Source organism: Pogoniulus pusillus, chromosome Z, assembly GCF_015220805.1.
Source record: "Pogoniulus pusillus isolate bPogPus1 chromosome Z, bPogPus1.pri, whole genome shotgun sequence".
Classification (NCBI taxonomy): Eukaryota; Metazoa; Chordata; class Aves; order Piciformes; family Lybiidae; genus Pogoniulus; species Pogoniulus pusillus.
The window spans coordinates 14,876,701-14,904,188 of record NC_087309.1 but is presented as its reverse complement, the minus strand read 5'-3'; the positions used below and the strand labels follow the sequence as shown (position 1 = coordinate 14,904,188).

At 42.9% G+C, this 27,488-nt stretch overlaps 1 protein-coding gene across 1 annotated transcript; it reads right to left on the bottom strand.

The window, feature by feature from the left end:
• Positions 1-2,000: 2,000 nt before the first annotated feature.
• Positions 2,001-25,834, bottom strand: DCAF12 (DDB1 and CUL4 associated factor 12). The gene is made up of 9 exons (XM_064176412.1): positions 25,595-25,834; positions 24,516-24,770; positions 16,156-16,362; positions 14,439-14,499; positions 10,955-11,148; positions 9,533-9,598; positions 8,731-8,893; positions 3,874-4,058; positions 2,001-3,149 (listed from the first exon to the last, which is right to left on the bottom strand). Exons 1-9 carry the CDS (start codon positions 25,661-25,663, stop codon positions 2,991-2,993), a joined length of 1,359 nt encoding a protein of 452 aa, XP_064032482.1. The 5' UTR covers positions 25,664-25,834; the 3' UTR covers positions 2,001-2,990.
• Between the last annotated feature and the right edge of the window lie 1,654 nt (positions 25,835-27,488).

Below are 27,488 nucleotides of genomic sequence, written 5' to 3'. Positions count from 1 at the left end.
CACTTATCTTTGGACAGTTTGCATAGCATCATTTTCCTTTGCCTCCATTTCTTACTTTGACTGGACCAAAAGTGGCACAGGGACAACCACGAAATATTCTGAAACCTGGTATTTTACATCACTGTCCAGATTATCTGCATCAGAAGTTTTGGACAGTTTGCAGAACAAAAAAAAAAAAACAAACCAAAAAACCAAAAAGAAACAAACCAACACAAACAAAAACAGAACAAAAAAACCCCAATAACAAAAAAACCCCACACCCAAACAAAACACCACACACAAAAACCACCACCAAAAAGCAAACAAAGCCCAAACAAATAAAAAACATCTGAAGCACAAACCACCACCACCAAAAGAAAAACCTCAGGGGAAAAAAAAAACCAACACAAAAACAAACAAACAAAAACCAACACCAAAAATCCCAGAGGAAAAGGGCACTCACATCACCAGGCTTTAGGATCACAATTGAGGTACTCAGGGAGATAAGAGTCATCAGCGAATGACACTTTCCAGGGGTGCCTCTCCAATAGTCTACATACTCTGCAAAGATTAGCTTTCAGGTTTAGAGGCTGAAGCACAATCCACATAAATACCTTTTTGCCTCCTTGTCCAGACCTAAAATATGATTCAATTAATATATCAATATCTGGGCTAGGATTTCACGACCAGAAGTTTTCCTTTGGCACTGGTGACATTAAGTGCCTAACTAGTAACTGCCATTCCAGCAGAACTGAAGAACACTCAAGTAGACTCAAGTGTCTACAGTTTCTTTAAGAGCAAAGCAAAACAAACAAACAAACAAAAAAGCAGCACCTCAAACTATGCCCAAACAAAAAAAACCCTAAGTAGAACATATCCCCTATGACAATGTGATCTTACACAGCAGGTGGAGGATTAACCCTAGAAATAGACCTCCTGCCATACTTCAACGAAACTTTTTTCCCCTGTATACTTCCACTTTTCCAAATCCCTAAAACAACCAAAGCAGTATGTTGCCATCACAGAACAACACGGCACCATTACAACATCTTTAAAATACACTGAACAAGTCTAAATAAAATTTGAGATCGCCTTCACTACTCCATGGTTTGTAATTTCCCCCTTTTTCAGAGAAAAGCCTGAATAGCCACACAAGCAGCACTGTGGACTGACTAGGTTTAAGCACCTAACTCACGGGGGAAATACAGTTACAAAATGTCACCAGAAGATCTGTCAAGCACCCATGTCAGTGCTCAGTGTGAGCAAATTATACTCCTGGGACAGGTGCACATCCGGGTGACCTCCTCTTTTGCCAGGATTTCCGTTGGATAGGAGGGAACTGCATTCCTTGCAGGACTTCCATCCACATCTCTACAACCAACTGGAAATTAGGCCTGATGCTCACTGCTTGCTTTACTGATGAGGAAACTGAACACAAAAGGAACCACAAGAACACACACAGACTAGTTCTAGGCAGTCTTGCAGGAACTCTGCAAGGGACTAGAGCTACTCTGCAGCGGTACCTGTGATCTTCAGGAGAGACACAAAACCAGAACATGCCTCTGCCTTGTCTTCTCAGCTTCAATAAACTGCTCATGTGGTACTGAAGCAGTGAGATACAGGTACACTCTACTCCATCAGTGACCAGGTCAGGGGAAAGGCATTTGACCCAGAGGACATCAGCAACAAGCTGAGAGTTTGGTACCTGTCAAACGACTAGGAAGAACACCCTAAAGTCTTGCATTTTAGCTGACAATTAGGTAAGGCCATCACCCTGGAATGCACATGGTTTATACTGGGACTTGAGGAGCGTCGGACTCATTGTCCCCACCCAGTCCCACATGACATTTGAGGGAACCTGAAAGCAGAAGGCAGCTGGGAATTTGGGGAAAGATTGCAGCTCTCAAGTAGCAAGCAGGATGACAGCAGCAGTGCAACATCAGCTAACAGCAATTTATCTCACTACCTGGAAAGCTTCTAGCATGTATTACAGTCCACAATGTACTCTTTTAACTTTGCAGTAAATTTCTAATTTTTCCATTGGTTTATTAGAGGAGATCACCAACAGTCTGAGACAAAAAGGGTGCTGAGTTTTAGGCAGTTTATGAAGAACCCTTGAGCATACTCAGGAACCTTGGCTCATCTGGAAAATGGTTAGATGTAACTCATTTCAAATAACAATGAACACTCGTGTCCCTTCCCCCCTTTCCTCCCAGAACTTATGCAGGCCCTCAGTGTAATTTCACCCTGCAATATCCACACTGCCAAACAGTCTGTGCAAACTCCAGTTGATACTTGGAAGATGATACCTGGAAGAGGCAGAGATGGAACAGCATTTTGCTTCTGGCACTGCTGCAAACTACAATTCAAATGCAAATGCACTTTTGAGAACTTCTGCAGTTTGGCTTGATGGACAATATCCCCGGGGAATACGCCCCTAAGCTCCAACGAGTACAGCTTAAAGTTATCATAATCTTCTATGTATAAACAGTGTCAATAGACTTGCACTTTTAAAAAATAAGATCAACCCAGGCCAGGGTCAGGCTCTGCAGATAAAGTAGTAGCTTATCTCTTATAAATATTTTTAGCATTTTTAACTTACAAGTAGTTCTAACTCCAGGTAGTGTAACTGACACAAAGTACCTGCACACACGCAGCTCCTAGACTTTCACAGAAAGCCCAGAAGCAACCACTCTGTAAGAAAGGAATCCTACCTCACAGCAAAGTAGGGGAGGGGACACGTGGCCATGATAGCCTAAATATGAGGGAAGAGTCACTTGGAGTAAATACAGTAAAAAGGGATTTCAAAAACCCTTCATATAAAGGATCAACAAGACTAAAGCAAAAAACTGGTTCAAAAAGATGTACAAAACTGTTGGAGACCAACAGAGAACTCTGCCAAAAAATAACTTGCATTTAAATCAGAAATCAATAACATCACACAATTTTGTTGTTACAAAAGGAAAAGGAAAGTGGAAATCTGTGTAAAGATCAGCATTTATAAAGAGTTATTAGCTCCAGAGACCAGCGTAATTCCCATGAAGTCCTGATGGAAGAGGGCCTCCTGCCACAAAGAGTTTCGTTCCAGATGAGTCGTAGCAGTGGGTGTAAACAGCATTTGGGAAGAAATTTATGTCAGAAAAATAATTCCTCCAGGTTTCGTCATGATTCTGTTAAAGGAAAGTTTAGATTGTTATTGTTACCAAGCACGCCCCAAACCTTGTTTCACAAAAGCAAAAGGTAGCCTCCAGAGTCTAAGAGGGAGTTTTTCCTGATACTAATCACTGCAGATTCAGCCAGACCAGCCTGATGATACTAGCCTGAAGTTTTTTCTAAGGACATGTGGGCCAAACGCTGAAGAAGGGGAGGTGAAAGATAGGAAAGATACCAAGCTTCACTAGTCTCTAAAGTTTTATCACCACAATACAAAAGGTAATAGAAGTCAGACAAAGCTACCAATTGCTTTGCAACAGCATGCAGGAAAATGACCTCAAGTGCCTGTCATGGTGTTACCTTGGGAAGCCAGTTTCTAAAACCACACAATGAAATCTCTCTTAGAGTACCATGTTAGGGCAGTACATTTTTACAGGAAGACAATCTATTTTGTGTCGCAGGTTTTGAAAACTAAAGGTTAGATTACAGTAAAGCCATTTATTAATCAGTGATGTGAAGAGCAGTCAGTATGGCTTAGACTCAAGCAACCACTTTGAATACCCTTTCACAAACCTGCAGTTCTGCAGCACTTCTTGATTTTCACAATTACAGTTAGTTACAGGCTCACTGCTTTGCTGTGACACATTTCATACAACAGCCCCCTTTACTGTAAAAGGAACTGGTTTTTGAGCCCTATGGCACTCTCACATAAAGGGTCTCCTGTAGCCTCTAGCTACTCACCAGCCAGCCTTTCCCAGTAGTCAACTTCAGAATTTCACTTCCTCCCAGTTCCTCATCCTGTTCATAGCAGGCACGTGGGGGCTTTTCATCCAAGAACCTCTGGGCTCTGATGTCATAAAACAACAAGGAACCTTGCCCTGTTCCCACTGTGATGATGTGCTCGTAGAAGCTCACTGATCGAATACCTGTCAGGGACATACAATGCAGTAAGGATGATAAAAGATTTGGTTCTGCAGAGCTGCTGCTTAATCTCTAATATTTTCTTTAAGAGCAACTTCCTACTAGTATTCACCACAACACAAAGGTTACCCCACTACTACAGAGCAGCGCAGGCAAATCCCACTGATGCTATTGAAGCAGCAGCTTGGATTACACATACTACACATACTTCCCTTCTCCTCTGAGGGGCTACATCAGCTACACTGACAGAGAATAGCAAGAAGCTTCATTCTCAACAGGTCCCAGCTCTGACAGATAACCAAACATCATAAGACATTTAGGATCAACAGCAGCTTTGTTCTGTCTGACACAAGCATCTAAGTGAACATGCCATAAGCAAGTACACAGCAGAAAGGGGAAAAAAGAACATCACATTGGTTTCCTAGGCAAGCTCACACCCTATCTAGCTACCATATAGGTTGAAAAAATACTGTCCCAGCTGTATTTTGCAGATAAATAGGTAAGCCATAAGCAACTGTAAGCATAACAATCAGTATTCACTTTGCTGCTCAGACAAATCAGGCTCTTAAAATAATTTTTAAGCTATCTCCACCCAAATACTCTCACAAAGACCTTACTCTTTGTAGCTGGGCTTTTCAGCACTTCACCCAGAAATTAAAGCAAACCAGGAATCCTCTGACCCAAGCAACACTGAGTTCCACAAGTACATGGGAAGCTACAGCAAGTTCCCAGTCCAAACAAAACATTCCATCAATTCTATGTTAAGGAAGTGTTTTCTTCCCACAACAGCTAAATCTGAGATTTTAGCTAAACAAGGATTCCTTAGAAAGAGTCTTCTCAGGAGTCAGCATGTAGGAATTCACAAAATGTCCTGCCATTTCATCTTTGTTTATTGTTCTAAATGTCCTACTACAAAGGACTCTCCTACACTGATGAAATCCTGCCACATCTGTTTTTCCCCTCCTGCACAGATGATGGCAGGTTACAAACCCTAGGGCTTTCTAAGACCTCTGAAATACCACAGAATTACAGGCTAGAGAAGCATTCTAATAGGAAGGGAAAAGAGTGAGCTGTGCCAACTGCTGTCACAACATCAAGAGGGACTGAATGTCGCAGAACTCTTATGACACACTAAAACAAACTAAGCAGCACATGACAGCAGACATCCAAGAAATGTGGATACAGCCAAGTAGTTTCTCCTTCCCCTTTTACAGAGTCCTAACCAGAAACACACACTCATCCTTGCACCTCTGCTATCTGATGTTATACCCAGAATAACCAGCACCTGCGGAACACACTGAAACAGGCAAGGCCACATTGTCATGTTCCAGATGCAAGGTGAAGTTTTGGCTGCAGGCTTAATAGGTGGGAAACTACTGTGCAAGTCTTGCATGTACTGAATTAGATTTACCAGATTCATGTAAGAATCTCCATTTTGATTTGGAGAACAAAAGCATCTGAGTGAGCTGGAAACCTTTCTCCCTTCCTCATACTTTGCAAGATCCTGGCTCTGGCAAATGCATAAGACTTTAAGCTCTCTTGCACTCAAGGATCAGTACAAGATGGGACCTCCTCTTATCTTTGCTCCAAAGGTTCTCCTGATGAGCAACCCAGCAGAATACTTAACAGAAAGAGATGATGGATTATGAAAGCACATGGCATATAGCTGTCAACTGAAGTAATGAAAACCTGTAAAATACAGAAGTGTAGATGTTTCCCTAATCAAAGAAATAAACAGAAGCAATCTGTGATGTTCCCACTAACATGAAGCTGTATAGCACAGGCTTTCAAGAAGAGCACTTCAAATTGGCTCCTTAGGGGTCAAGTACCTGAGATTAATCATTCCCAGCATACTAGATGCACAACCTGTGTCTAGGACCCATTACAGTAAGCCTGCCAAACATACCCAGCACTGCCACCTCTGGACCTGGACTATTTTAGACCTGTCACTACCACCTGTGGACCTGGCTGATTAGGACTTAGAATAGAATGGTTTTTAGGTTGGAAGAGACCTCAAAGATCATCTAGTTCTAACTCCCTGCCATAGACCTCCTACTAGAACAGGTCACTCATGGCCTCATCCAACCTAGCCTTGGTGAGGTATGGTAAGGTTTGGCTGACTGCCAACCTGATTGGTCATTTTAGTGGCCAAGTGGCCATTAATCTCTGCCCACATTCAATAAATAGGGGTACACAAGTAAACAACATGCTCGGACTCCCCTGCATAGTTTGGACTCTCCCGAAGGCTCAGACTCCCCAGTTGCCTGCCTGTGTCCTTACTTGCAGAGCTCACTTAAGTCTGTCTATATATATGCGGAGCCCATAGTCTCCCAGCCAGCTGTGCACATCTGCACGCCACTGTGTTATCAGGACCAGATCCTGCATTGCCTGCCTTTACCTATGGAGCGCAGACTCCCAAGCAGCCGTGCACCTCTTGCACGCCTGCTGCCTATCATTGCCTGGCAAGTGCCACTGCTGCTGAGTTACCAGGAAGCAGCCTCTGAATTGCCTGCACACGATCGCCCTGTCTGCCCAGTGTTACGTCGTGCTGAGACAGCATGACAGCCTGCCTCTGCACCTGAGATCCTGCCTACATATTCCTGGACAGAGCATCCAGAAGAAGCCAGCAGCACAAGGTCAGAGACAGTCATTTCCCCACAAGCCAGGTAGAATCTCCTTTCCCCAGAAGCTGGGAGGATTCCAGCCTCAAAGTCCATGGGCGAAGACTCCCCTGAAGTTTGGACACTAGTAATAGGCTGTGATGTAGCCTCGGAGGGTGACTGATAACTAATCAGAATTGTAATGCTTTAATGCCTCTGTAAGATTCTATTGTCTTTGCTATAGAGCAGAAAGTTTCCAGCCCATTCTACTGGGCAAATAGTATATAGACCCCAAGCAGCATTAAGCCGCAGGGGAAATTCCTCTCTCTGTTTATAGTTTGAAGTGTTTGCTAGTTATTAATAAGTTACTGTAGATATTGATCCTAGAACGTTCCCATGACTGCGTAGAATCTTTTTGATATTAATATACAGTGGTTGAGGGTAGCAAGAGTTCAGAATATTGAGTGGTGGTGAATGCACTTAAAAATCCACTTGCTATGCAGAACGAAAAACTGCATTGAACAAAGGCTTTTTCCACGCAGGAACCGGAGATGTCCCATAGATACCATCTACACAATGCGACCACCCCTCTGTTGCAGGGATGACCACATACTCAAGGCAGAAGCTTGTAGCCACCACAATCCAGTGTCTTGGTGTTTCTTCCCTATGATACTGAAAGGTGACAGTGTCAGGATGTCAGAGCCCTCACTGACAACAGGTCAGGGCAAAAGCTGCTGCTTTTGTTGAGTTGAATCTGCAGCTGTTATTCATACCATGCTGCAGTCAGCTTAAAAAATGGCTGAAGCAAAGTATTATGGGGCTTGAAGTTCAGACTGTAACATGGAAGGCTTGCTGTTCTGGTTGCTGCTTCTGGTTCCAGGTTTTTGGGTGTTTGCTCTTCTGCAGGCAGGGTGTCAAGATGGGTAGGAGTCTGGTAGGACACTGGTTTTGGTTTTATGCTGGATTTTCCCTTTCCTGCATTTCATTACATTTTCTTCTGCAAGTAGGTTAAGTTAAGGTAACTATGCATTGTGGTATCTTATACTGAACTCTTATCTCTTAATCTCAGCCCTGAGTTTTGTGTAGTACTCTTCCCTTGCTTCTGATCTGGGGAAGCAGGCAGGTTATGCAGGGGTGCATTAACACATTACAGACATTCAGCTGTCAATCCTAGGTGGTGAGGCACCTTTTCTCATGTTTATATAAAGAAGAGGTCTCTGACATCTAACTGGACAGCACCATTCAAACTCCCATAACCACATGACTACAACATCCCTGACCCTTACCTACATTCATTCTCTTTTGCTAAGTTACTAGTGAAGAGATGGATGCCTAGAGAGACTAGCTAAGAAAGGACTGCAATTTACTAGCCTGGGATTAACAAACTTTAAATGTGCATCACAGCACAGTGCCTCTAATGCTCGACAAGCCTGTATGTCCATACACACTTCAAGCCCTCAGACTCTGCCCTCATAGAAGGTTCAAATGGACATACTGTATCCATATCAGAAGAAATTAACACTTAAATATGCAAAAGTTTTTTCTTATTCCCTTTAGGACCAAGCTTTTGCATAAAGTAAATAAATACACTGAAAAGTGAGAGCCTTTAAAATTACAAAGCCAGCACACATTCACAGCATAGGCATGTAGTATGGTAGCACAGAACAGACAACATGCTTTTCTCCTTCATTCTCAGAGAAGAATGTAAGAACCAACAGTATTAATAGTGCTACAAGGACTGGATTTACTGAATTGAAGAAAAACACACTAAGATATAGTAAAACTAAGAAGTAAAATGCACACTTATACAAGTTCAGTAGCATTTGGATGATGTACAGTTTAGCTGATCATGAAGGCACTAACATTGTCTACCATTAGATTTCAGAGTTGCTTTTACATTTATTTTGTTGACTGTTCAAAGAATACTGTCATAAAAGCAAAGCCTACATATACTATTAATGATTTAGTCTATCACAGTGATAAAACCTTTCTACTGGTTAGAAGCTTCTCTTATTGCAGGCTTAACAGCTACTTCTGCAAGCAAACCAATTGAAGCACCCTTTGACAAGTTTCTCACCACTGCCTCGTTCTTTGGAACAGACGGATTTGACACTGTGAGAAGGCTGCCTGGGATCCAGAAAGGAGACGTGTGCCTGTGATCCCACTGCATACACCGACCACTCCTGACCATAAGCCAAACACACGTTCTCCCTGCAGTATGGCAACTTTGTGGAAAGTAACTGGAAACAGATGAAATAAAGGTCAACAAATTAGAAAGTAGCAAAATGTTAAATATAACAATTCTGTAACATCTGTTCAAGGAAGTTGCAGTGAAAAAACCTCAACCACCAAACAGAACAGCTTAAAAAAGTTCACCATGAAGGCAGAACTTTAAGAGAAAAACAACCTTGATCCAGAGGAAAACAACAACTCCGCGAAATGGGTTGCCTTATCTGAACCAAGCTGAGACTTGCAAAGGCTGAAACCAAACATTATGTATTTTTGCAAATTATTTTAAATCTAAGCTGCTGTTATTTCTTCAGCAGGTGTACACAGACTGAAGTGCTCAGTTGAAAAAGCTTACCTCATACACTAGCATATATTTTTGGGTTTGCTCTGCTTTATACTTTCTTCATGAACTTTGCTAGTCAAGTATCTATCTTGCTATGTACAAATGGTTCACTTCAGGTCATGCAGAACTGGCAGGAGTCAAGTGGGAAGTTTCTCTTCCCAGGTTCTAATTTTTAGGACATTTCACTTCATGTAAAGCTTGTCAGTGTTATACAAATGCCACTGCTCTTTATTCAAGCATTTGAAAGAGAGGAAGAGTAGTGAACAGCCTTAACTGCTAGGCATTTTTACACCAAACAGAAAAGCACCTTCGATAGTGTGTGCTCCGCTTTCCAGAGATGAAAATATCCATCTAGGGACACAGCTCCCAGCTCCTGTTATAAATTAATAAAAAAGTTAGTTTCAGTATTATAGATGTCCTTACAAACTCTAACAGGAAGACTGCATGCTCTAGACTGAACTCATCCATAATCCTGCACATACTTATCAAGACAGCCTTTCACTTCATACTGATCTTGATAGATTGTGATACATCACAAAGGTGCCAGGTAGGCAGTAAAAATACTAAACAAGTAAATAACCAAAAACAACTTTCAAGAGTATAGATCTTGCTTGACAGTACAAGATGGTTTAAAATTCTTTTCAGCAGTTCCTATACCAATTCTGACCCTGAAGCAAGTGTTTCACAGTATCACAGTATCACCAAGGTTGGAAGAGACCTCATAGATCATGAAGTCCAACCCTTTACCACAGAGCTCAAGGCTAGACCATGGCACCAAGTGCCATGTCCAATCCTGCCTTGAACAGCTCCAGGGATGGCGACTCCACCACCTCCCTGGGCAGCCCATTCCAGTATCCAATCACTCTCTCAGTGAAGAACTTTCTCCTCACCTCGAGCCTAAATTTCCCCTGGTGTAGCTTGAGGCTGTGTCCTCTTGTTCTGGTGCTGGCCACCTGAGAGAAGAGAGCAACCTCCCCCCAGCCACAACCTCCCTTCAGGTAGTTGTAGACAGCAATAAGGTCACCCTGTCAGCCATCACTCCTCTATTGAAAAAGCCACACTACATCTCCACTGCAGAGAAGTAATTAACAGCTACACTGAAAAATAAACCCCACAGGAGCACAATGTTCCTGAAAGTGCACCCACCTTTTCTACAGACCTCCTCTGTTCTTTAAAAACAGGAAAAAACCACCCAAACAAGCAGTGGAGGATGAATTGCTATTCCCACTAGTAATAAGGAGACACCAGTATAGGGAAGGTTAACATTTACTGTTTGTCAAAAGCCAACAAAATAACACCACACAAGCACTGGTGCCTGCCCTAGGTCAGTTAATTCACTTGCTGAGCCACTCAGTCATCAAAACAGGAACTGCCTGAACATTTGCTGGCCTTCAGGAAAAGGGAGAGAAAGCAGCAAGAGCGCTCAAAGTGGGATTAAGTAGCAAGAGGCATTTTGGTGCTGTCTGCTCCTTGTGAACATTCTCAAAAAAAAACCCCACCCAAAAAAACAATTTCACGCCCCCCCCAGAACTGCATTCCCTTTAGGCAGAAGCAGACATTAGCAGATGGAGACTACTAACTCATGATAAGGATGCAAAAAGATCAGGGGAAAAAAAAAAATTTAGATTTCTTCTCTGGCGTTTTTTAACATTACTTTTTCCTTTTTTTTCCCCCCTACTACAGACAGAATGCCTTAGGAATTCTCAACTGTCCTACTTATCTTACTAACCTTATTCTTATTGTTGAAAGCCAGTGCTCGGACTTTGCAGTTGTCAGGATTGGTGTTCTCCTTGGGAATATCCTTCAGAGCCCTGTGTGTTATGTGGGCATAGACAGGAACTTGAGAGAGATTATGCCTGGCATCACTTTTGGACAACACATCCTCTGTGATTTCCCAAAGACCCATCGAGCCATCCCGGGAACCTGAATAAGTAGTCCACAAATAAACAGTTCATTTCACATATACACAACTCCCCTTTAAAAATAAAAGGAACAAACAATAGAGTCTGAAAGCATGAAAAGATGTTATTCACGTAACTGAACACACTTTTGGTGCCTGGGTATTAATTACTATTACCAAAATTTTATTTTACTGAACTGTAAAGCTCGTAACATTGTGAGCTCATTTTCAACTGGTTTGTATACATTGTTTCCAAGCACCTAGATCACCTCATCAGTTTGCAAACTGATGATGCATCAGAAAACACAATTGTGTGCAACAATGGCCATTACAGAGTGACACACAGAATAAACTCAGGGGGGACTGAACAGCCTGTGTGTCCAGTCTGGCTTACCAAGGCTGTTAAGCCAAACAAAAAACCCTTGAGTTTATGTCAGTTTAGGTTCATTTTAAGTCTACCAGTATACTTATGGATATGCACACACATTAATGAACTGAAACAACTATTTTAAACAGCAATTTAAGCCAACTTGGATTAAATCCCTTTAAACAAGTTGCACGGCAGAGTGTTTTAAAAGAAGGCACTGTAGGAATTAAGGCTGAACAAACTCGGTTTAGTTTTATGCTGAATTTTAAGACTTCAAATCCAAAATGTGAATCAACAAGAGCAACAATATTTGATGCATAAAGTTGAGTGTCTTTGGTCCATAAATCAGAGTTCATTCAAAGCCCTACAGCCATCACTTCTTGTGTTCAGGCTACTCACTTCCACTTAAGTCAGCTCTGACAGATTGGACAATTGCCCTGGCTTCTTCCCTCACAATGTGAAAAACATTCTTACTTTCAGAGAGAAATGTGTAATGAAGACGTCAGAAAAGACTAAATATCTACATCAGTCTGATAAATGTATAGGCTTTGGCACATCACAGGGAACAAGCTGCAAAGGCAGTTAAGCAAAACATCTTGCTGCAATACAAGCAGCGAAGCAAAGATGGCCTTGCCCCCTCACAAAGAGATTGAACCGTTTTCCACTATCACCTACTACAGCTAGACACAAGATAAGCTTCCCAATTACACTTGCACAGCAGCAAGCAGCACAGGACATAACATCCTTTATATGCAGATGGTTTTTAACGGCACCTAGTCTTGTCTGCTGAATACTCAGCAGTAGAATTTTGAAACACTTTATGTGCTTTGAGAGGAAGTTGTCCCTTTTAATATCCTTAACAGGACAAAAAGGCAAAGCATGTTGTCCAACCGGTTAGCCCTCAGGTCAAGGAGAATAATCTGGGAATTATTCATCCCATCTGAAGCTTTTGCCATGGAAATGGTTTTGCACAGCCAGTACAATTGAGTGGATTCTCCCTCAGCTATGGCTGCTTAATCAGGAGTTTATGCTTATGGACTACAGAAATACACTACTGCAGGTTTTAGAAGCATGGTCTTGCCTTTTTGTTGAAGTTAACACAAGCAACAGAAATAATCAAGCCTCTGAGGGTCTTCTGTACTCCTCCAACAATTCTGAAGACAGTGAAGATGAATACTGCCAAACATCATCTCAGCTATATGATGACTGTGGCCTGCCAAGAAACTAAAATGCCTTTTTTCCTTTCTGTGGCACTTAATTTTGCCCAATAAAGTAGAAATTAAACGCAAGTTTTTGTGAAATTCAGATGAAGGCATGTTATACACTCAATCTGTAGGCGAAATATGTTTCACACTTTCAGACACGGATGTAATTGAAAGCTGATTAAAACATCAGAAGTTAGTTGTCTGTTTTCTCCTGATTAGGGTCATCAGGGAAGTTCTGAAGAACTAAGTGTAGCAATCAGACTTGCTAATTGCTCTCAAGAAGTCTCTAGCATTTGGAGGCTAGAGACTACATCCTTCTGTAAGTATCACATAACAGAGAATATGGCAGCCTTCTGCTCAGCCCTTCTACCCTCAGCATGGAGAAAACACTGAGAGCAACACAATTCAATCTCCTATGCTGCGCCTCTATCAGAGTGGGTCATTATCTTTCCATTGGACATCTGTAATCACTTCTGTTCTCCTCGAGCTTAGTAGATCAAGTAAACTCTACTGTTTCACAGACAGTGTTGGCTTCTACAATTGATAACACTCAATGTTTATACTTAGTACCAAGGACTGGTTTACAGACTGGGGCCACTGCTAAACCCTGTGTACCACATTGTGGGTGGAAAAAGTAAAAGGTCACCCTTGCAGAGTGGAATGGACAGGACAGGTGACCCTAACCTTACCAACAAGGAATTCCATTTCAGATATATCATGTTATGTATACAGTTGAAGGAATGCGAGTATCAAGCTCTCTTCCTCCAAGGTCAGCATCCAAGGGGGACTCCACCTTCAATCTCAATCTGTGTGTTCTTGAATTCAGTTACCAAAAATGGCTCCTGAATCTGTTTCCCATTTCCTGCAGAGTCAGGTCTGAGACTCCCCCTGTGCCTGCATTAGTGGTGACAGTGACATAACTGCCACCAGGGGTGCTGAGCATGATAACTGGATTTGCATATATCTGTATACTTTTTATTTTATTATTATTTTCCATAAACCTCTCTCTCCCTTATTCCCTTTCTCTTTGAAAAGGGAGAGGGTTTTAGAGAAGTGCCTGTCACTCTTACTGGCTGGCCCAGGTCTAACCTTTGACAATAATACAGTTCTTCCACCTGCAGTTGCACACCTCCTTGTACAGAGGGGTCAGCACAGTAAAGCAGTAAACTAAATTAACACGATAGCATATCAGTATTGCTGCTCTGTGAAGTTACACTAATTATCCAACTAGTTAATAAAAAGACAGTAACTAACCTTTTCTATTACAGACTTCTGTATCAACTGCCATAGTGTATATGCATGTGTGTAAACACACAACTGTGCTGACAGCTTGACAAAATAAGTTTTGAGTTTGCATTAGTCTTTCATAGCTTTTCAGGAAACTGCTACTGCTCTGCTGCATTGCAAAATTATTAGCTGATAAATCAACATCCCTCTAAGTTTTACTTCCTATGTGGAATCCATTTGTGTAGCTCACTGTGTTTAGAGACCCTCTCATGGCAACACCTATTGGAAATACAGTACTATTTCCTCTAATACTAGAAAGATTAAATCTATACTAAAGTTCTACAAATAAAATGCTATATGAAGACCAAGAACGGTTTAAAGACCCGAGTTAGTTCCAAGTGGCTTCAAATGCTCTGATAAAGGTACTTCACTAAGACCTATCATGTGTTTTATATTACTATAACATTCTGGAAAGATGAGAAGGAAAACAACGAGAGAAAAAAAATTACTTTACCAGAAACAGCCATAGTATCACTGATCCATGCAATTGAAAATATCCAGTCCTTATGCCCATCCTAAAAGGAAAAAATACAGATATTCTGTACCATTATACTCAAGCACTCTTACGTAGATGATTGGATTTTCAGTACTTAGAAATATATATCTGCAGTAAAAATGTACAGGTAGGACTCAAACATCCATCTTGAACAGAAGCTAACAGTAGTTTTAACTTTATTTATTTTAAAGTGTATAATTAATAAAGAGAGCAGTTAGATGATAGGACAAACTAATATCAGTTCTAAGGACTTCAACTTTTCCATCCTGAAAGCAGCATCCTTTAATTCTGTGAAGTAGCTACATACTTTTATTTCCTCAAATGCACATGCCTACTACAAGAAGTAACCAAAATACTGTATTTGCAAAGTATGACCTACAGATTAATGTTTCAAGACTTTCACTTTGAGAATGTTTTAAGAGGTGTGAAATCTACTGGGGGAGAGGGCAAGGAAAAAATAAGGCTGTAGTTCTGCTTGAAAAGCTGCAAAGTCACAGCAACGTGCAAATGCATTGCAAGGCATACAACTCTTCAGAGCTGAGCCTTTCTGCAGCTGGTTATCTGCTACTGCAGAAACTCTGACCTGACCTCTGCTATTGTAGTTAATGTCTCTGGGAAGTCCTGAATAAAAAGGAGAAATGAGAGAAGTGTTTACAGGACACCACTACACTCATTCCAGCCTTTTTTCTTTCTAGGACTGGCTGTTTTCAAGAGATCTCATGGTGTTTCAGAAATACAAGGAGTACCAGAGTCTATCAAACTGCCACAAGGCACTGGGGTTGAACTAATCCTCAAAGCCAAGTTCCACCTCAGGAATCAGCTGCCCTGGAGGGGGTGGGAAATTTGAACAATGACACAGGGAGATCAATCAAAATCTAACAGCTGATAACTATTGGGCTAGGTATTGCTTTATTAATGATGCCAGACACAAAGGGGTAGCCCTCCCAGTTTCCACAACCAAAGATGCTCTCCATATGCTTTTTACACTTACAGTAATACATATTCATTAAATTTCTGGGAAACAAAATCCTTTCACTTCCTGGTCTATGCTGTCACTTTCTGAGCTTCCAACAGCATTGCAGTCTCTTGTTGATGTTCTGGCCAGCTTCTCAATGGGTGAATCTTTATGGCTTCACCCACCTTGCTCTGTGGGCTCTGTCTTACCTTTTTTTGCTCTAACTAGCTGAAGGTCTCACCTCACCATTATTTATGTGTAGAAGTCTAAAGGCTAATATCTCTTAACTACTGGAAGAGTTTCTAACTGTACAGGAAGCAACTAATAAGTCTCTGCGCTTCAAACAACTTGCATCATCTTTTCAATGTCTCAAAAATTCACAAAAACTAGTTTCAGAGGTCATTACAACAACTAAGACTTTAATGCTTAGGATTTTGTTACGTGTTAAGTGCTTCAAAGTAATCCAAGGTGGGCCTGAAGGAGAGCGAGGAAAAAGAAATCAGACTCAGAAGCCAAGAACACTCTCATGTGTTCATGGATTCACTCATGTTGAAAGGATTCTTGTTAAAAAAAGGCAGCTTAATCAGGAATGTTTTCAAGCTTTCAGAACTTTACTCCTCTACAGCGTTACTCCCAGATGTTAACCTTGCTCTGACATTAGGCACTTCAAAGCAGTAATTCTTGTACCAGAATAAACTTTCCTCAAATATTCACACTTACATCTCCCACACAGACCGGGTCAAGTGTAGGCAGACGATAAATTGCAAGACTGTTTGGGTTGTCTCCACCTGTGGCCAGAAGAGTCCTTGAGGCATTGAGCTCAATGGCATGAATACCACATCCCTGTTGGCTCACCATGCCAGGTTCACGATCTTTCAGAATAGGAATCTTGGTGATTTGACCAGTCTGGATATCTACTACAAACAACTAGGAAAGAAAAACAGGTGATGCAAGTAAACATCAAACAGATCAGAACAATTATATCTCTATTTTGAAGTTACATTCAAGCTGCAACCCATAAATGCTGCAATATGGCTGAAGAATTAATACATTTCTTCTTCAAACAGGTGAACAGACTTAATTACAGTGAGTTTTATTTCAATTGTTCCTTCTGGTTTTCATAGCAGCAGAAGAGAAAAATTGTCATGGAAGCTTTCCCATTTAATAAAACATTCAAATCAAAATCTTTCTCTTGTTAAATATTGTGACAGAACAACTTTGTTTTCCCATTTCCCTATATCACAGTGAGAAAGAGACCCACCTTTAGTCAGACAGCAAACCTCAGGAGGTTTAGCCCAAGTCTCTGGCCTCCTAGATAAGATACTTACCACGGAGTTCGAGGGTCAGCAAACTCACTATTTACAAATTCATGTAACTGGAGTTTATCTTCTAGTGACATGACTGCCAGCATGAACACCTAAACAAGTTAGCTAGCTACATAATCCATCCTGCAAAAAAGACTAGAAGTTTAAGCTCTATGTCACTCTTCCCTTGGCAGAAAAAGCAGTTACCACAAAATGGTTTTAGTTGAATCTTATAGATCAACCAAACCACATACCTCAGGCAGGGAAATCCATTACACCAGGGTGCTCAAGGCCCTATCCGATACGGGTTTGAATCCTTCCAGGCTCAAAGCCTCTACAAATGACTGCTCCAGCAGGGTCTGAAGCTTCATTTGCAGTTCTACATTTTGTATACAGGTGTAGTGTCAGGCAGCACTTGAAATGTAGCTGAGTAGGAGGGAGGCACTCTTTGCTTATCCTAAGCCTTATAACACAGTGAACTGCCTGAGATAGCTGCAAAAACTCCAGGCAGGCAGCAATCCCACTGCCCTAATCACTCTCCTGAAAATTAACACCTGCTCTGAAGGACCAGTAATGACCGCTCCTCCTCTGTAATTCCTCTATGAGTGCGTATCCTCTTTTTCTCCTCAGTACTTCCTTCCAGCAGAAACACCCAATTCCCCATTCTCCTTCAGCTACTGAAAAACAAAACCAAAACCAACAACACAAAACCAAACCCAAAACAAAAAATCACCACCACAACAGTTAAGTACCTAAGATTAAAGTTCTCAGCTGTCATCTGCAGGTCCTAGAGCTGGCACTAGAAATACAAGTTAGGAAACCACATCCACACATCAGGATGGTCCCAGACTCAAGAAAATTATGCTTCAACTGTAAAAAAAAATCATACTCTGAAGTGCATTTCAACAGGTATGAGGACTGAAATAAAAAACCTTTCACATTGTCCAGACGGATACCACAGTGTTATATCCTCATGTGATACAAGGTTAAAGACTACTCTGGTGCTGAATTCCTTTAGCTAATCTCTAAATTGTGCTAAAACGGTAATGAGTTGAAAATGTTGACTCATCAGATCCTCCCATCTTTGCTCTGGATTGTCAACCTCCACATCATTTCCCTGTAAGTAGTTTCCAAATGATGACATTCTTAGAAGCAGCAAGAGGACATACACCGTGCTTTCACCTGCTTGCACCTCACTCTAATCCATCACCAGCCCTTGAATTGCTTTGTCATTTCCTCACTTACTCCTCTAGCCACACAGCATAAACACAGAAAGAACAGCACCTGCCCTTAGGCCAAGAAAATGCACACAGATAAGAGACTGGCTTCGTAGTTTCAGCTGCAAAGTTCTAAGCAGCAAGTTTTCTCCCTTCTTCTTAAGGAGTCTAGCACACTGTGGGTAGTTTAGTAACAACCACTACCTCCCTAGAGTACAGTAACCACGCACCTACTGCGTATGCCAGGACTCCTGCATCACCTGGGGCAAGACAAGAAGCCAGAAGCTCACACTTGCACACAAGAGTGCCCAGAAATCTTCCCTGGAGACCCAGCAAAGAGAAGCCAAGAGAAGTCAAACGGTTAAAACACTTCTGAAGCCAAAAAGAGGAATGCTAAGAAACAAGACAAACACCCAGCTAGGAACACAGAAAAACTGAATACTGTTTTAAGAGTTTTAGAAACACTATGGTAAATCACATACAAAAATATCACCGTGCTTTTTAAACAAGAACAGCCAAAATCACAGATCGCAGCATACAATGACATAAAGCTGAATTTGAAACAGAAACTGTCCTGCTTCTTCCAAGCAAACTGGTACCTTTGTTACTCTTGAATTAAGTGTATCTGCAAATCACTCTAAAGCAGCCTGGACTCTTAAGTCTGGACAGAGTCCTGATAGCTGAACTACACATGCATTTTTTGCTTTACCTCAAGCAGGCATAGGCATTTCTTTTCCAGCTACTCACTTCACAGAAATAAAACAAAAAACAGCCCCAAACTCTTTTCCTGGATGCAGTAAACCCACATCAACCCCCAAACAGTGAACTCTGTATAATTGTCTCTCAATTTTAAGCTTTGCATGTAATTCATTTCTTCCTGCTAGTAGAACATGTGAACGTCAGCCATTAGTGTGCCAAATTACATTAGGATTAAGCAAACTGGGATTGCTTTGGCCATTTGCCACAAATCCAAGGACTGGTCTTGAACTGTGAGAAAGAGCAGACTCAGCTCTCAGATTCTCTGCAGGACAGCCTTGTCCTAACAAGGAAACAGGCTGGATATGACAGAGAAATCCATCTTTTCTGGGTGTTTTCCCCCCTTTTTTGCCAAAATAACCAATAACCAATTTGAGTGTACAGCCTGCAACAGTGTTATCACTCAAAGATCAAGGCAAGTGTGCATAGCTAGGCACCACAGCTGTCATACCCATGAATCTTCCTGACCTCACCCTATTTTTCACACTTCACAAGCTAACTAGCTGCATGCTTTTTTTGCTTTGCAGAAGTGGTGAGAAGTCTCTCTGGCAAACAGCCCAAATACAGTTGCAATGTCCCCTTTTCAAACTGTTCATGATGAAGTTAATCAAGAAACAGCCCCACTCTAAGGAAATTCACTAATCACCTTTCCAAAAGTAAAGACTGTGGCAGGGTATCAAGTACCTAAGGACCAGAGCATGAACTGTAAAATGTGTTCCTCTCATGTGATACTGATAGCAGGACTCTTTCCATTCTGCTTCCATTTTTTTACCTGCCTGTCAGAGACAACAGTGTAAAAGGAGGATAAAACAATAAAGCTACCAATTCACTAAATAAGTTCCCCTTGCCATGCATCTTTAACAGAAAGCACTGACTTCACACAGCAAAACTGAAAGTGAGGTCCACAAAATGCCAATTCAAGGCAGTGAGTAGACTTGCTCATACCCTCCCCTGCTATCCTTGCATACAGAGAGCAGATGGACAAACAGCCTTGTTTTTCAGCTGATTGTGAAAATCAATCAGAACAAAAATAAAGGGTGCAGCCATGAGCTACAGCATGCTTGTATTACAAAAGCAGGATGGATGTAGATTTACAAGGCATAAAGACCATGAATGAAAGATTCCTTACCCTTCATGCAAGAAGTGCTCATCATGACACACTCTGTGCCCGAGTTCTTCATATATTGGTCTCAGAAATTACAGGGATGTTCTTGTAACTCACACTAACATTTGAAAGAAACCCAACATAAACATACTGCCTTGCTAAAAACTGAGTCACTAAGACAGAATCAATCACAATGAGGTTTCACAATAGGCTTAAGCCAATCTTTGAGAAAGCATGTGCTTCCCCCTCACCCACCCAAACAACCCTGCAATCTTTGTGTCGGGGTAAGCTGTCAAACCAGCTACCTTCAGTGAAAACTAGCTCTGCATGAAAACCTATCTGAATACAAAGCAGAAAGCTGACCAAGATAGCCCCCAACTCATGTGTGCATCACAAGAGCAAACAGGAACACTCCACACCAGATGAAACTGGTCACAAAAATTCCACTCTGCCAAGCTGAAAAAAGTACATTTTTTTTCTTCAAACGTGTTTTTTGCTAACAAAACAGCAAAAGCAAGACAATACTTACAGTGTCACTATACTAACACCATGGCTTGTCACACTGAGCAGCACAGCTTGATTTTTCCTAATACTCAGTCTTGCCTTTCATTTAGATTGCAAATATCTCTTGCTTCCATGTTCATAAAACACTTGGCATAAAGTTCTTCCATTCTGCAGCAATACAGGTGTGCTAAATACACTAAGCCCCAGAGAAGCATGGACTTGTTAAAGACTAAGCTATCAAACTGGCATGCCTCCTTTCTGGTAGAGACTGGAACATGCTCAAAACCTACTCACAGATTGAGCAGTACAAGTGGCATAAGCAGGTAATAGTCTCACACATCCTCCTTGAAATAGTCCATGAGAATGAGTCCAGAATGTAAAGAAACCATCTAATAAGTGAACACAGGTAAGAGCATCCATCAATCTGAGTGATCCTGAATTCAAATTTCCAGGGACAAAACCATGCAACCAGGCACTCACTCCACCTTGCTGGGAAACTGAAGCAATATTAGCTAATGGGCAGGCGCTTTGACGTTCACTGCTAAAATTGTATTTGTCAGCTTCTGTCTTACCCTCCGTGTTTAATTTCAAGAGCCTGGCAGACAGTTAACACATGTCAACAGATGGCAAAGGATGGAGAAGTGAGAGACTCTGCCAGCTAAAGGGCATCTCTACCACCCACGCCATAACTGGCATGGAAATCACCAGACTCTGGAGACAGACATGAGTATAACATGCAGTTGACTGCCAATCAAATCCTTGAGACAAGAAGCAACACACGGCTAATTGCAAGCTACAAAAATAAAGGAATTGTCAATGACAGGCTTCAGAGGCTTATTTACACTCAGTTTTGGTCACTGTTGAGTAGAGTTACAAACAGTGAGACCATGACTTGTCATTTCCTCCCTGGCATCAGAAATGATCAGTTGTCTTGATTCTTCATCACATGTACAAAGCCAGAATGCAAATAAACTTGCGAAGCAAGTAAAAATAATTTCCCTATAGAAAATCCACACTCATGGATAGAAAAATAACCTTCTCACTACTACACTCCCAGGACTAAAATATTACATTATAACTATACAAGACACACAAAACAGACAAGGGATCTCTTGAACAAGTAAGAAGTCTTTAAGAAACAAAAGCTGGTGTTTTACAGCAAGGGCATCCAAGCCAACAAGTGAATGAAAGAAAATGTATCAGCTGTCATTAAGAAAGCAACTCATTAATGCCTTTGAAAAGCCACCTGAAAAATCAGAAGAGAGCATTCAGGAAGGAATTTTTGAACACAAACATGCTTTATCAGGCCTGCCTGGAAAGGAATAAAACCCTGAAACCTGGTAAACAAAAATAGTAGATTGAAGACATTTACATACTCTTCAGCCACTGGAAAATAAGCCACTTGTATTTTGGCAATCATTTCCAGATGTTGTGTTTTTATATCCTTAACTTCGCAGTTAGCAGAAGAACTACACCTTGAACAGAATTATGGGAACAAAAGAAGCTGCAAAGTTATTATTTGAAGGAATAGCTTTTTTAGAAGCTAAACAACAACCTTGTCATGTTCAGCGCTTTCATTTATGATAAACTTGTCTCCTACCTAACTCTTAAAAGTTTCTCCAAGAAGCTTGAACAAAAGATACTCATGACAGAGAGTATATTCTTCTGAGATTTATCAGTATTAGCCTTTGGTCATTTCAGTGCTGTAGTGACACACCCTAAACGTCTGCACCTGTCAGAGGTTTGCCTGGTCACTCAATTGAATTTGAAAAACAGTAAGTTTGCTGCATACTAGACCAAAGGCATTCTTGTGAACATCCTGTTTCAGAAAATCCCAGGTGATTAGGTTTGAATTTTTTACACACTTAAACACTGTTCTAGGTTTCATACATCTAAGTCTAGCAGGAAAAAAAAAAAACAACCAACCAAAAAAAACCAAACCACCTTGCATCTTTAAGCTCAAATAGCTGATTCACATACAGCCGTGAGCACCAGGATCTCCTGGAGAACAAAGCTTTTTCATGTATGCAACGATATCCAGGGATATTTTTAAAGATAAAAAGTTACCCAAAATAAACAGACAAGTTACAGTCTTCATCAAAAATCAGCAATTTTAGAAAGAAGTTCATTACAGTGAGGGTGATGAGACACTGGAACAGGTTGCCTGGGGAGGCTGTGGACGCTCCCTCCCTGGAGGTGCTGAAGTCTAGGCTGGATGAGGCCTTGAGTAACCTCTTCTAGTGGGAGGTGTTCCTGCCTATGGTAGAAGGTGATCTTTGATAGTCCCTAGATGATCTTTGAGGTGCCTTCCAATCTAAACCACTCTATGATTCTAATTCACAGAGAGCTCTTCTGTGCTACTATTGACTAGTACTGTTAAGGGACCAAATGCAAACTTACTCCTGTGTGACATCAGTGTATTTTTGTTTTGTTGTTAAAAATAGTGAATCCTTCTGGCACAGCATAGCTAAAGGCAATTTATAAATTAAATGCTAAAAGCTTGCAGTGTCATATTCAAGCTTTGATTAAAATAACTGCAACAGTTTATGTTTTTGTGTTGCATTAACTTTGATTACATGCAACTCCAATGCAGCAAAATCCATCCACTGGTATTTTAAATTTACTCCCAACTAACACACCACAGCTTCAGTATATGAGAATTGACAAAGGAAATCTTCATTAGTTCACATGCTCAGGTGAGAGAAAAATCTCAGAATTAAGACTGTAGAGTTTAATACTCGTTCAAATGTGAACAATAAGCAACCAATTAAAAAAAAAATATCACAGCATTCATAACTCATACACAACCTTTCACAATGCTGAAGTGGTATCTTTTGCCATTATTGTATTCTGCCTAATACTAGATGAGATCCAACTGAAATGCTGAGTATAGCTATAGAAGTTCAGACCTTGTTGCGGAGTGTGCAGTGGGAACAACATGGCTGAATCCTGATTGTATGCTCCCAAACAATTTTCTGCAAGGTTGCGTTAACAACTCACTTGCCCATTTATCTTTGCTGCAGCAGCACTGAAACTACAGAAGTTACAGAACACAGCAAAACCATTACAGCTCTATAAAACGTGCAGTCATCTTGCTAGAGTAAGCGAGACTTTTGAGAGCTTCTGTTCCAGCAGGAGTTTGTCTCCTGTAAGTTGCTCCCTGAACAGTGCTGGCTGCTAACAGACCAAGATTTCAGATGAACATACATGGAGAAAGAAGGTCCTCTTTCAAGCTCATTCCTGTTAGAAAGCCTCTTTTGTCTATATAGTTATGCTTCTCTTCTTAAGATTGACAGATGACAGCCTCCCACTGTGCAACTACAAAAAACAACAGAATATCTGAAATAAAAAAACCCAACAAACTCGCTGCCCTTTGCAAGTTCGATTACTGAGCACAGCTTCGGTGCAAAAGAGTTACAAACTAAAAAATCCTCAGGCAAAGAAGCAGTCACATCAACTGAGATACTTTGAGGTTTAAAGGCTGACTGATCTATACATTTCTCACAACAGTCCATTCATTTATGTTGTACAAACCAACTTGCCAAGAAGAAATGTGATGTTTTGGGCTAATTCGATCAGAACTACATATGTGAAATTGCAAGCACAGCAACTAAAGCTGGGCTGCTAACCGTGGTAGAGAGAGTATTACCTAAGAAACATGATCCCCTCCTGACATTATTTTAATTTTCCCCTATGTTTCAAATACAAATCATCACTTTAAGTCTGAGAACACTGCATATAAGCAAAGCACACAAACAAGTAATTTGAACACTAAAAACGGAGTGAAAAATTACAAACTCATTAAGCAAAGAATAATCCTGCCAGACATGAAAGCGACTATCTAGCAATAGCACTGCTCATTAACTTTACATTTGCAGGACAAAAAGACCTGACCTCACTGTTACTCTCCCTCCCACAAGCATACATAAATCTTTCTGTGCAGATTAGACTGATGCTGCATCCAGGTACTGGCCTGTTCATGTTAGCAACCACCTGCACAATGCCATGTTTTGAGACAACACTGGCTCATCATCAGGCATTACCTTCTTTTAAAATTAACTATGTGAGACTGTGCCTAATTACTTCCTAGTATTTTCCTTGGCAGTCCACCTACTTTGAGTACAGAAAGAATCATTTTGGGACAGGGGTGGAGTAGTAGTTAAAATAGGAAACAGAAACAGAGGTAGCACTTACTGTGTTGCATTTTGTCCCACACACCACTTGCCGGTGGTTCAGCCACTGGGAGGCAAACACTTTATTAAGGGTTCCCAGGTGAAACTCTCTCTCTTTCAGAAGGTTGGGTAGCTGCTCGGCTGCATATCCATGCAATACACGGCGGTAGCTAGACTCATTCTGCATCCTGATTTCTCTACCTTTCAGGTAGTACACCATAGACCTTTTCACTGGAGTTGGCCTTCTCCTTTTACGAACATGGTGCTCCCACCCACACTGTAGAAAATAAAACACAGACATTCCGTGGTCAGGCAAAGAACTAGGACAAACTTAAGTCACAACTCTTCCAAACTCAAAGACACTCCCACCAAAATACCGAAGTTTTCCAAACTACCCGTGGAATACCACACGCGAAGCTTAACTTAGAAACACAGATACAGCCTCTAGTAACATAAAAATAAACCTAACTATTTACTATAGAAATAAGACTCCAATGATTTTCGAACAGTCCGCACCGGTTCGGCACCGCTGTCAGCTGCTTACAGAAACAAAAGGAAACAGAAGACTTTCAAAAGGGGAGAGCAGTCCCGACAGCCCCCACTGTGAGCCCGGCAGGTTTGGGGTGACGCCGCCAAGGCCTCCTGATACCGACCTCGTCGCTGCTCCGTCTAGGGTGGCCCCGAAGCATCGCCGAGCCCGGGGGCGGCGGTGCCCCGGCTGGTATGGGCCAAACGGCTGAAGCCAACGCTCAGGGCAGAGCGCGTGGAAGAGTGGCAGGAACCCGGCAAAGTCCCCGGCACCCTCAGCTGAGGGACCAGGAGAGCGAGGAGATGCTGCTGCTGCTGCTTGGTGGGCCGCACCGAGCCAACTTCCACCACTGGGCTGAGGACTACTCTTCCCCATCCCCATGGTATCTTCGACAGGCACCACGACGCCCCTTGCTGTCCTTCCCCGCCCCTATCGGGCATCGGGACACGGCAACCCCCGTCAAGGATCACCTCTTTCCTCAAGCATTGGATCATTCCCCCCGCCCCTGTAAGAGGGACAAGGGTGTCCCTCCCACACCCCACCACACACCTGCTCCGGCCCTCTTTGCTTACCTGCTCCCCTTCGAGCCCCTCGGCGGCATCCGCCGCCTTCCGCTTCCTGCTAACTGTTTTCCGGGGCATAGTAGAAGAAGGAGGAGGAGGAAGAGGAGGAGGAGGAGAGGCCGAGAGCCCGGCCCGAGCCCCACATGGAGCAGAAGGGGTATGCGGCCGCCGGGGGACGGGGCATATAAATGCGGGAAGCTGGGCCCGGTCACTCTCCCCGGCGCAGGCCCGGCCGACCGCGCTTCACGACATTTCCCGTTCGTTAACGACAGTGGTGTGGCAGCTTTACGGCACCTCCCCTGCCCGGACCAGAAACCTCGTTTCCTAGCAACCGGGCGGCGAGCTTCCCCGCCCCCGTTGTGGTTGCTATGGCAGCGGGGCGGCGCCCCCAGCCGGCGGGCGGGGGCGGTCTGGCAGCTTCCCGGTCCCTCCATGTCAGCGCTGGGAGGGGCGCGGGCTGTGTGTCTTCGTTTGTTTTTGGGCGAGGGAAACTTGAGACTGGAGGGAGCAGCGTGCGAGTAGCGAGCAGCTTGGCTTTACCCTCCGGCTTCCCGAGTGACTACGTGGGTCGGGCGCACGGTTTTTGGTCCAGGCATTCATAGGATCCTAGAATGCGAGTGGTTCAAAACCATCTAGTCCAGTCCCTCCACAGTAGGCGGGGACATCTTCAACTGGATCAGGTTGCTCAGAAGCTTGTCTAACCTGGCCTTGGCTGCCTCCAGGCATGGGGCTTCTGCCACCCACCTGGCAACCCGTGCCAGTGTTTCGCTGCCTGTCACGCGGCTGGGTGCGGCCGGTCCTAACTCCGGGCTGACGCCCAGCTGACTAACTGTACATCCTCGGGAACAGAGTTAACACTCGGGACGGAGCCAAGTACTGAAAGGGGATTATGATTGACAAGTAACTGCCGCAGTGGTCGAGCGGTGATGACGCAAACAGGGGGCAGGAGCGGAGCCGGGCCGGGAGATCGGTGTCTGTCCTTCCCGGCAGCTGTCGTTCTCTCTCGCTGTCAGGCGCAAGCCCGGGCAGCGAGGCAGGCAACGCAGACAGGTAGCCACGACAGTTACGCCGGTAGTGGCTCCTCACGGCAGGCATGCACGGCAGATAGCAACCGCTTCTTCTCAGCAGACAGCTCTCATCAGGTCTCTAAGCATAGAATCATAGAATCATAGAATCAGCCAGGTTGGAAGAGACCTCCAAGATCAGCCAGTCCAACCTAGCACCCAGCCCTATCCAATCAACTAGACCATGGCACTAAGTGCCTCATTCAGGCTTTTCTTGAAGACCCCCAGGGACGGTGACTCCACCACCTCCCTGGGCAGCGCATTCCAATGGGAAATCACTCACTCTGGGAAGAACTTCTTCCTAACATCCAGCCTATACCTACCCTGGCACAACTTGAGACTGTGTCCCCTTGTTCTATTGCTGGTTGCCTGGGAGAAGAGGCCACCCCCCACCTGGCTACAATGTCCCTTCAGGTAGTTGTAGACAGTAATAAGATCATCCCTGAGCCTCCTCTTCTCCAGGCTAAACAGGCCCAGCTCCCTCAACCTCTCCTCATAGGATTTGTGCTCCAGGCCCCTCACCAGCTTTGTTGCCCTTCTCTGGACATGTTCCAGCACCTCAACATCTCTCTTGAATTGAGGGGCCCAGAACTGGACACAGTACTCAAGGTGTGGCCTGACCAGTGCTGAGTACAGGGTGACTCCCCAGGCAGCCTCCAAGCAGGTCTTTCTGTCTCTCAAGCAGTCCTCTAAGTCGATTTTTGTAGTTTCACACCTTTCTGCCAAGCAGTTGCCGCCTGCCCTGACTGGCCAATGGAGCACACGCCTAAAGCCATCTCTAAGGCTTCAAAGCCTGCCCCTGCTTCCAGGTGTTTCTGCAGCCTTCGCCGACAGGGAGT

What these genes read in the sequence shown, in the direction of transcription:
- DCAF12 (XM_064176412.1), bottom strand. Translation starts at nt 25,663, where the DNA reads ATGCCCCGGAAAACAGTTAGCAGGAAGCGGAAGGCGGCGGATGCCGCC. An exon ending in AGGGGCTCGAAGGGGAGCAG is followed by an intron (nt 24,771 to 25,594) that starts GTAAGCAAAGAG and finishes TATTTTCTACAG; the next exon opens with TGTGGGTGGGAGCACCATGT. An exon ending in CGGAGCACACACTATCGAAG is followed by an intron (nt 8,894 to 9,532) that starts GTGCTTTTCTGT and finishes ATCTGTTTCCAG; the next exon opens with TTACTTTCCACAAAGTTGCC.